This window comes from Pelodiscus sinensis, chromosome 27 (genome assembly GCF_049634645.1).
Source record: "Pelodiscus sinensis isolate JC-2024 chromosome 27, ASM4963464v1, whole genome shotgun sequence".
In the NCBI taxonomy this organism is placed as follows: Eukaryota; Metazoa; Chordata; order Testudines; family Trionychidae; genus Pelodiscus; species Pelodiscus sinensis.
Genome location: NC_134737.1, coordinates 14022008 through 14032218, shown reverse-complemented (window position 1 = coordinate 14032218; position 10211 = coordinate 14022008). Strand labels below are relative to the sequence as shown.

Genomic DNA, 10211 nt, shown 5'->3' with positions numbered 1-10211 from the left:
AGATAGACCCGCTGGGCTGGCTGAGAGAGCTATGGGAGGGGAAGACCTCCCTGGATGGAGCATCGGGGGTGGAAGCCGCCCTGGCTGTCCAGAGAAGGCTCACTGGGCTCATGGCCCCGGCCCGAGAGACCCTGGCCAGAGATCAAGGCCAGTGGAAGGGTGGGTGTGACCCCCGAGGACAGGCCTGTGCCAGTCGCCCTGGAGCGGGGCGGCGAGTGGACAGAGGGAAGCCAATTCATGTGGGGCCTCGCCACGGCCGGCCCGAGTCAAGGGGAGCACCCATGTCCCCGGGGCGGGTTCCCACGCAGAGGACCCGAACTTCCCTAGGTCACGAGCGGAGTGACCCTGCTCAGTTCGCTCTCGGAGGGGGGAGAACTGTGACGTAGTGGGGGTACCTGGCTGGTTTCTATGCTGCTGGCTCTGGGGGAACCCCCACTGGCTGCCGTGGGTACCACGACCCAGCAACACAGGATGAGTCACTATGCAAACCAGTGGCCAGACACCCCCCATGGAGAGGAACAAAGGAAGGTGGAATGCTGCCTTGGCTGGGGGGCAGGGCTGGAAGGGAGGGAGTTGGTTGCTGGCTGTCGGAGGGCATGGAGGAGAGCCTAGGAGAAGGAGCTGGAGTTTAGGGGCCCAGTCTCCCCCATCTCAAGGGGGCCTGAGGCATCCTAGCCCAGTTCCTGTGACCAGACTACATCTGTGCTGCGCTGTGCTGGAGGAGCAATAAACCACCCTCAATTCCACTGGCTGGTGCAGTCTGTTTGTGCCATTCCGGGGTGCAGGAGACGGGGAACCCCCAACGCGCCGTCACAGCATCATGGCAAAGCAGATGTGGAGGGGGATTCCTTCCTTCCTCTCTCTGCTCCTCCTGCAGCCGACCTCATCAGCACGGGCAGACCTGCCTCAGTTTCCCCCCCCATCCATCCCTGCAAAGGAGGATTGCTCCTTTCAGCAGCAAATTCAAAACCCTTGGTGCTCCTGGGAAACCTCCTTCCAAAATCAATCCCCTGCTTCTGGGCCGGCTTTCCCTCAGCCCTCAGGGCTGCCTCTCACCTCCAACAGCCTCCACAGCCCCACCCTCACACTACATCTGGCCCAGTGCTGCCTCATCAGCCCAAGTGGGAGAAAGCGAGGTCCTGGACTCTGTGACCTCTTAAAGGGGCCGTCGCCCTGCACAGGGAGGCTGTTCAGGCCACGTTTTCCCTGCCACCCCTCCCGCACCGCTCCATGGGGATTAGCACCCACTGGCCCTGCCCAGGAGGGACACCCGGGGAGGTCAGCCATGAACACAAGCGGCGTCTGTGTAACACAGGCGGGAGCGGGCAAGGGTTCCGTCCGGAGGTTTCTTTCCCAGACGTTTGCAGACCCCAGGGGCTAAAACTGCCAGGGGTGCATGAGCTGCTCTGTGGGGTTGGGGGTTGCATGTGTGCCAGGTGCATGACGCAAAGCGAGGAGGTGGCCTCAGGGACACCGTTGGGAGACAGCTTCCTAGAGAGCGTGGGCACAGCAGGGCGGGTGCCGTTCCACCCTACCACCGTAGCTCCGGCCTGTTCAGTCCCTCAAGGAGAGGTCCCGTCTGGCTTCCCCAGACTGGGTCAGGCCCCCAACCCGGCCCTGCCCATCGCCTCGGAGCAGCGGGCCGGAGTCAGCCTACAGCTGCCCCAGCTGGGGAAAGGCGGGGGGGAAACACCGCTGGATGATAGAGCCGTGTTGCTTCATGCACCACTGGAAGGTATCGGACATGGGGGGACAGGCACGGGAGAAGAACCACTCCTGCCTGCCTCGATGGCGTTCGAAATGTCTGTACACGAACGCAAGAAGCCTGGGGAACAAGCAGGAAGAAGTGGAAGTCCTGGCCCAGTCAAAGAGAGACTGGAATAACGGAGACTTGGTGGGATGACTCACATGAGTGGAGCACATAGGAGCGACAGGCGGAGGAGAAAAGGAGGAGTTGCACTGTATATAAGAGAGCACTGATTGCTCGGAGCTCCAGTCTTTAGAGGGACTAAAGCCTCTTGAGAGTCTATGGGTTAAGTTTAAAGGTGGAAGCAACAGAGGTGATGTTGTGCTTGGTGTCTGCTGTAGACCAGATCAGGTGGATGAGGTAGACGAGGCTTTCTTCAGACAACTGAGAGATGCTTCCAGATCACAGGCCACGGTTCTCATGGGGGACTTGAATTACCCTGCCATCGATTGGGAGACCAATGCGGCAGTACAATGCGGCAGGCAATCCAGGAAGTTTTTGGAGAATGTTGGGGGTAACTTCCTGGTACACATAGGCTGTGTCTAGACTGGCCAGTTTTTCCGGAAAATCAGCCGCTTTTCTGGAAAAACTTGCCAGCTGTCTACTCTGGCCGCTTGAATTTCCACAAAAGCACTGACTTCCTACTGTAAGAAATCAGTGCTCTTTGCGGAAATCCTATGCTGCTCCCATTCTGGCAAAAGTCCCTTTTGCGCAAAACTTTTGTGCAAAAGGGCCAGTGTAGACAGCTGAGATTTGTTTTGCGCAAAAGTGCGTCTAGATTGGCCACAGACACTTTTCCGCAAAAGCTGACAAGAAGTGGAAACTTGGACAGATGACTAGAGAGGAGTATAAATATATTGCTCGAGAATGCAAGAGAGCTGGGAGGTGAAAGCACAGTTGGAATTGCAGCTGGTCAGGGATGGGAAGAAAGGTTTCTACAGGCATGTTAGCAAGAAGAGGGGGATCAGAGAGGGGGTGGGGTCCTCACTGGATGAGGGAGGTAACCTAGTGACATGATGTGGGGAAAGCTGAAGTACTCAATGCTTTCTTTGCCTCTGTATTCACGGACAAGGTCAGTTCTCAAACTACTGCACTAGGCAACAGTCTGAGGAGGAGGTGGGCAGCCCTGGGTGGAGAAAGAACAGGTTAAGGACTATTTAGAAAAGCTAAGTCCTTCCCCGTCCACACAGGCTCATCCTCATCGCGGGGCGCAGGGAGGGAGCCTCTGAATTCCAAGCTGAGGGCCTATGGCACAGGGTCACCCAGCTGGCAGAGCAGAGAACTGGGCAGCTCCCTTCCCCCCCCCCCCCCCGCACCCTCCCAGCCTCCTGCTTTGGGAGGAAAAGGCAGCTCAGCTGCAGAGCCATTTCTTCCTCCCGGGCCGTCCACCAAGGAGCCTTCTCCAGTAGAACGGAGGTGCTCTGGGCCTCAGGCAGGGACCGACAGCCCCATGGCATAGATGGGGGGGCAGGCATGGGTCCATCAGGCATTCACCCAAGGGGATCAGTCTATTTAGCCAGCAGGAGGTGAGGGGTGACTGGCTCACAGTCCAGCAATACGGGGACCAAATCTTTGGCAGCGGCTCTTCAGTGCAGCATGCGGTCTGGCGCGATCCTTAGGGGGACCCTATGGAGGAGGTCAGAGGGGCAAGTGACTCCTCTTGGTGGCATTCCCTTCACCCCTGCCCGGGCTCTTGCTGCGCAGACAGAGCAGAAGACGGCAAATCCATAGTGCCGGCACTGCGATGCATATTGCGGTGTCCAGCAAGCCTGTCCGTGGCTCTGACACTGCAGAGCCTTCCCCCACGTCCTGTTACTTGGTCCTGCCTTGAGGGCAGGGGACTGGACTCGATGGCCTCTCGAGGTCCCTTCCAGTTCTATGAGCTAGGTATATCTCCATGTTATAATTATGTCCCTAGTCCCCGCCTCGTTTCCAGCAGGCACACCTGCGGTGCATGCTTTTCCCCCCAGCCCCTGCACTGTATGGTCATGTTTTATCCTGGAGGATCTTGGCTCTTGTGTGCCCACGGGACGGGTAAGAAATGAGGTTGCTCTGAGGTCAGGGAGAGGCATTTCTTTGGCCTTTTCGGGTTTCCTGTGCCTCCACCCTCTCGCCAGTCCCCACGCCCCACCTGATGGGTTGCGTGCCCTGAACTTGGAAAAGAGAAAATTGTCCTTCAAGGATACCCTCGTATATTACACTCCACTGTACCCAGTTCTATTCCTTATCTTTGCTCACGACATTAACAACCCCATGTGGCTAGGAGTGGCTGTGTACACATCCTGATATAAGAGTATCGAAAAGCAAAGCCAAAATCCTAGCTCAGGCTCGCCAAGAGGCCCATAAACTCCCCCAAGGCCCTCTTCCCCCCCCCCCCCCCCCCAGCCACGGCCGAAGCCACAAGGAGGAGAGGGCACGCCGTTTGTAAAAAGGCAGCAATTTATTTTGGATATGCTCATTATCAAACCCAGAAAAGACCTTGTGCATTCGCCAGAGCCGGGCGCGCTGTACACAGGCCTTGGGAGGCCAGGAGCACCTTAGTTCAGTCCAGCTGAATATGGAGAACAGTCGTCGGGTCGAAGGTGCTTCCAGGACGCTCACAATCACACAAGATCAAGCTTATTGATGAAAAAATAGCTCTCTATGTACAATATATACCCTCTGTTAGTGGGACATAAATTAGAAGCGGGAGGCAGCGTGGCGTGGGAGACGGGGATGGAGTCAAATGCCCAAAGTATAAGGAGGGAGGTTCGGCTGGATGCCGCGACTGTTGTCACGGTCCCTCCGCCGCCGTCTGAAATTCACAGTTCGCTCTGACCCCCTTGGGCCGAGGCGGCGTCACACGCGCTAAGCAGAAGAAGGGGGCCAATCCTGGAGCAGCAGGCGACGCGTACCAGCGCACAGCCCGTCTGGCTGGCAAAAACGGGGCTCAGCATCTGCGCTCTTCACGCCGTCTGTCAAACGGGGGCCCACGGGTGCAGCCCACTTCCCGCACCGCCGCTGAGCGCCCCGGGCGCCCGTGCTCTGCTTGGAAGTCTCCCGAAGTCGAGAACGGAGCGCGGCCCTTCCTCCACCCAGGTTTTGCCAACGGGCAGTCACTGTAATCCCACTGGCCAAGAGTCCAGCAACGCAACAGATAATGGTTTACAATAACCTACTTGAGCCAAAATATCAGCTGTAGATACCGAGGTGCCGGCGGGTAACCAGCACGTACACTTGTGCCCCGAGGACGGGGCTGGAGGCTAACACACTGCCCAGGACAGCAGCTTTGGGTTCCAACGGTCTGACAAACACGCTTGTCTAAGGATCCCTTGGCTCTCGCCCCTGGGCCAGACGGGCAGAGCCCGAGTCCTCATAAGGTTCCCCTGGGCTCCTTATTTTCGGGTCGAGACTTCCTCCTCCTTCCAGCCGCTGGAGTTCTTCCCAAACTTGTAGACCAGCCGCCTCCCGTCGACCCGCTCCAGGATCTCCCGCTTGTAGTAGTACCTGGAAGGGAAGGACGGGGCATCAGCAACGTGGGCGGGGGGGTAGGGTGGCGGCTGTCTGGGAAGGGGTGGGCGCTGGGGACAGTGGCAGGGAAGCTCAGGGAGGAACTCCAAGGGCAGGCTAGGGGAGCAAAGTCTGGAGCCGGGCTCTGGAGTCTTGGAGACAGGCGGGGGCTCCCTTGCCTTGTGTCCCCTGGACGGGACGGGGGTTCCCGGGACACCCACCTCATGGCCCGGCTCAGCTTCTCGTAGGTCATGCTGCTGTTCTTCTTCTTCTGCCCCCAGAGCTGGGCCACCGCCTCCGAGCGCAGGAACTTGAAGACGCCCTCGCGCCGGTCCTCCCACTTCATCAGCCCCTCGTTCAGCTCGGGGTGCAGCAGGATGTCCCGGATAAACTCCCACAGGTGAGTCCCTCTGGGGGCTGCAACAGAGAGGAGGGACGGTCCGGTCCAGGTCAGGGCTCTGCCCAGCTGTGGCCCCGGTGCCCCGGCCAGCTGGGGAGGCCCTGTGGTGACTGGGGCAGCTCCCTGCACTCCGGGAACCAGAGGGGGTGCAGAAGGGCCATTGGGCAGCTGTGCCCAGCCAGAGGGGAGGGGCTGAGAGTGCAGTCACACCGATCCGACTTAGCAGCAGTCCTTAGGGATTCCTGGGCCATCCGCAAGCACCTGCCACGGACTGGCGCCCCGATCCTTCCTCCCACCGCCCCGCCCGCCAGCGAGACCGCCGGGCACGTACAGTGCTTGCTCTTCTTGGTGTCCAGGCAGTCTCTGCTCTCCTTGCTGAGCTTCCGGGGCCGGCCCCTTTTCCGCTTGCCGTGCTTGCTGTCCCCTTTCTCGTAGTCGGCACAGCCATCTGCGCAGGAGGGGGGGGGGTTACTGGGCCTGCCCCCTCCCAGCTTCCACTCCTGGGTCTTTAGAAGCAAAACTACCAGGGGCCCCTGCAGGTTCAGCCAGCCCATGACGGGAGACACCCCCGGCTCCTCACCTGGGTGCCGGTTGGAAGGGTCACCAGGGATCGTATTGTGCGCCGGGTGGCGTCCGATCTCGGCCTGCGGGAGCGCAAAGCCCCCTGGCGAGTGCCCAGCCCCCACCCAGCCCGCGGTGCTGCTGGCATCCACCCTGTAACCCCCATGGCGCCGGCAGTGGCTGAGGCAGAGGGTCTCAAAGGCAGATCGCAACCCCCCCCACCCCTGCTCCATGCAGCCCCTTGGCACAAAGCAGGGGCAGATGGAGAACCCAGGGTCAAAGACTTGGCTACTCCTTGCCCCGGCTCCATTCCGGCCAGACCGCCAGTGTGTGGGGCTGGGCTGGACCCCTCCTTTCTGGATACCAGGCAGATACCTAGCGCCTGGAAGTCGTCCTCTCCCCCCCCCCCCCCCACACACACACACACACACACACACCAGACAGAGAACTAAACCCAGCTGCCTCTAGCAGGGGTCAGTTCTCAGCCTCCTCCCCAGGCCAGGGACCCAGCCAAGCTCTCTCCAGTGGGAAGGGGCCTGTCCCTTCCCTCTCGGACCCAAATCCACAAACTCGTCTGTCCCCAACTCACCGTTCGAGGAGAAGAGTTTCAGTTCTGTCGGGTCGAGATCTAGGTCACTTCCACCGGAGTCTTGAGAGCAGGGGCTGCGGGACGTCCCGGTGCCTGGGAGGCAAAGGGAAAAGAGGCTTGGATTTCCAGTTATTCCCCTCCAGAAATACTTCCGAGCAGCCAGGCACACCACCCGCTCCCCGGGAGGTGGTCTGCACCACGGCAGGGCCACCGTCTCCAGCTGAGACCCAGCTGCAGGGCTGTGCCCCATCCCCAGAGAGAAGCAGACGCCACACGAGAGGATGCAGGGCCGGTCTGGACTGATGGGCGAGCCCTGGCTGTCAGGCTGCTGGCCCGGCGTGTAAGGGCTGTACCTGAGACAGAGATGTCGGAGCTGCCTGGAGACAGGGCACCGGAGAAGTAGCTCAAGTCAGCCTGGTAGAAAGGGTTTGCGGATTTCATCTCCTCCAGGGATTCCTTCGTGCATGAGTTCCCCAGCTCTAGATGCAGAGGAGGAAAGGGTGAGCCCGGTCCAAGGTAGGGACATGCCATGGGAGGGGCCACAAGGCGTGGCCGGGGTGCGTCTCTTACCGGAGGCACCGGAGTTCAGGAAGATCTCTTGGGAAGACGCGTCATCCTTCTCCAGCAGGTCAATGATCCAGCTCAGCTCGTCCGAGACCGAGACTGCGGGAGGGGGAGCACAGGAATGAATCGTGTTTGGCCTGGACGCAGGGGGAAGTCCAGCCGCTCCCCCGGGTGCTGAGTGAGCCGATGGTGCCCGGGTGTGAGCCCTGCCACGGGGCCATCGAGAGCTCCCTTCTCAGCAGAGTCTGGGGGCAGGATGGGCCTAGCCCCAGGTAAAGGGCAGCAGAGCCGGGGGCCAAGCCAGCCTGGAGGGCCTGGCGCAGGCTCTCCCCAGGGCGGGCTGGTGGGCGTGGGGCAGGGGACGGGCTGTGCTAGGCCATGGACACTCACTGATCTCGTGGAGGCGGCTGTACAGCTCGTCCCCGAGGGGCCCGAAGACGAGCCGCAGCTGCTCCTGCGTGCAGTGGCAGAGCGTGTAGCCGTCCATGTTGCAGCAGGAGAAGTTGATGGCGCTGGCGTCATACTTGTTCTTCTCCACGTGGTAGCTGATCCACTCCAGCACCTGCGCCTTGCTCCAGAGGTAGGGGAACTCGCTGAACCACGCCGGCTTCTCTGCGGGGGACAAGGGCAGGACTCAGGGGCGCCGCGCTCCCCGCGGCGGGGCGGTAGCCTGGCACCAGCCTGGCGGGCTGGGAAGGGCTGTGGGTGTGCTGCGTCACGGGGAAGGGGAGGCGTTGGCTCGCCTGGGCATGGAGCCAGACGGGTGGCGGGTATCTTGCTTAGTCACCGTGACAGCACGGACACCTGGCGACTGCCCCTTTCTCTCGGGTCCCCCCGTGGCCTGTCTGACGGCAGGGCCGAGGGAACGGCGGAGCCCAGGGAAGGATACTGCAGCCCCGCCTCCCCATCCCAACCACCCCAGAGTGATCTTCCCCCTTCCCCTAGCCCAGCTGGCTAGTGGCCCGACCAGCCAGTCCCCTGCCTCCCACGGCAGTAAACTCTGACGCTGCGGAGGAAGGGAGGTGAACTCCCCACCTGCCCTCACAGCCCACCCACCTCCCCATAATGCACCTGGGGCAAATCCCAGGAACACTTTGCACCTTCAAAACCTCCTCCATCCAGCCTCCATTGGCACCCACACCTGGCCGGCACCCCCTCGGGCAGCTATGGGAAGTAGCTTTTAGAGAGGGAAACTGAGGCACGGAGCAGGTGAGAGGCTTCTCCAGGTCACCCAGCAGCAGAAGTGGGAATAGAATGCAGGTCTCCTAAACCCCTGTCCTCACTACTAGGCAACGCTGTCTCCTATCCCATGGGCAGGAATCCCGGCTGGTGAGTCACATCTGGCCTGACTCATGGCCATCACTGCTGGTCTCTGCCCAGCTGGCCTCACCTGGGCTCTCGGCGGGCGGCACAAGGCTGTCCTCCTTCCCCAGGTGTGCCAGCAGTTCCAGGGGCGGCTGCGCCTCCTCCGGCTGGTACATGGCGCTGATGTAGTTGGAGAAGATGTTGCTGATTTCGCAGGATCCCGCCATGAAGCTCTGCCAAGAGATCGCAGCTGTCAGCCTGGCTCCTGGAGCGCTGCCTGCAGGCCACGTTGCCCAGCCGGCCCTGGAACCGGGCTAGGTACGGCCCGGGAGCCTGCAGCCCGCCCCAGGTGACAGGTCGCAGCCAGCGCGTTCCCAGACTGGCGCCTTTCCACCCCCACTCCTCTCGCGGTCCATCTTTCATGTGTTCTGAGGCCTCCTTCCATCCGCGGCACAGCTACCCAGCCGGGAGGAAGGGACTCGGAGTCTCCTGCTTAGCAGGTTTATCGCACTGGAATTTGCAGAGATCCGTGTGGTTTGGCTGCTCTGTCTCCACTCCCCCCGCTGCCCGTTCTCCCAAAGGACCCTGCGGTTCCCCTGCAACCCAGGGCCGCTCCCTGTCTCCCTCCCATTAGCGCCCCGGGCAAAGCGGATTCCAGTCCTCAGACCCAGTCTTCCTGGACCCGGAGCAGCACCTGTCCCAGCATCAAGGTGCCTGCCTGGGCATGAAACTGGCAAGCGGGCATGTTTGCACTCACCTGGCCCGGCCCTGGGCGGCGAGTGCTTTCTACCCCCGGTGTGGCCCCCAGGTGGCTGGCGGATAAAAAGCAGCATCCCCCGCTAGCCAGACACCGGTGACGTGGAAGAGCCCCCAGAAAGCACGGCCGGTGCACGCGGGCTTTGGTACCTACCGCAGCGCTCCTGGCAGCAGCAGCTAATCCACAGACAGCGAAGGGAGGTTGTACACACACCGAGCCGCGCACTGGCTGTTACCCACGGCTCATCTGTGCCTTAGCCCTCAGCGCCTACGCCTAGAGGCGGCCGCTCCCGGGTAGCTGGCCTTATATCGCGGGTGGCTTCGGTAACATGATCTCGCGGCTCTAGGGGAATTCCTAGCTCAAGCATTCATGCTCCCAGCTCCATCGAATTTGCATAATAGGTGCCACCTGGCTCCATGCCAGCGCTGTCTTGCCGGGAAATCAGGGCTGGCCAGTTTAATGATTGTCAGATCCCTCGCCCAGCCTGTGCCAGTGTCTCACCCTCACCGTGTTATTCTCTCCTTCTAATCGCCTGTGTTTGCTCACAAAAGCAGGTTCACCAGCCATCTCCTCCCCGCCTGGGAGTAGCACCCGGGTAAGGGGCTGGCGTGCCAGCCGAGCCTCTCCCTGCCAGGAGTCCGGCTTGGCAAAGGGGGCAGCTGTGGCCAAGCAAACCTGCCCTGTGCACCCCTCCCCGCAAACCCGCCGTTCCCTTTGGCTGAGCTAAGAACCTCAGCTCCAGCCCTGGCCCCCCGAAAGTCTGGAGCTGGAGTTTAGGTTCAGCCCGGCCTCTGCGAGT

At 61.1% G+C, this 10211-nt stretch overlaps 1 protein-coding gene across 1 annotated transcript; it reads right to left on the bottom strand.

Annotated features, from left to right (window-relative positions):
* Positions 1-4168: 4168 nt before the first annotated feature.
* Positions 4169-9724, bottom strand: ELF3 (E74 like ETS transcription factor 3). The gene is made up of 9 exons (XM_075910225.1): positions 9566-9724; positions 8741-8888; positions 7741-7962; positions 7357-7449; positions 7140-7265; positions 6787-6879; positions 5968-6084; positions 5458-5653; positions 4169-5233 (listed from the first exon to the last, which is right to left on the bottom strand). The coding sequence occupies exons 2-9, from the start codon at positions 8880-8882 to the stop codon at positions 5122-5124; spliced, it is 1101 nt and encodes a 366-aa protein (XP_075766340.1). The 5' UTR covers positions 8883-8888; positions 9566-9724; the 3' UTR covers positions 4169-5121.
* Positions 9725-10211: the final 487 nt, after the last annotated feature.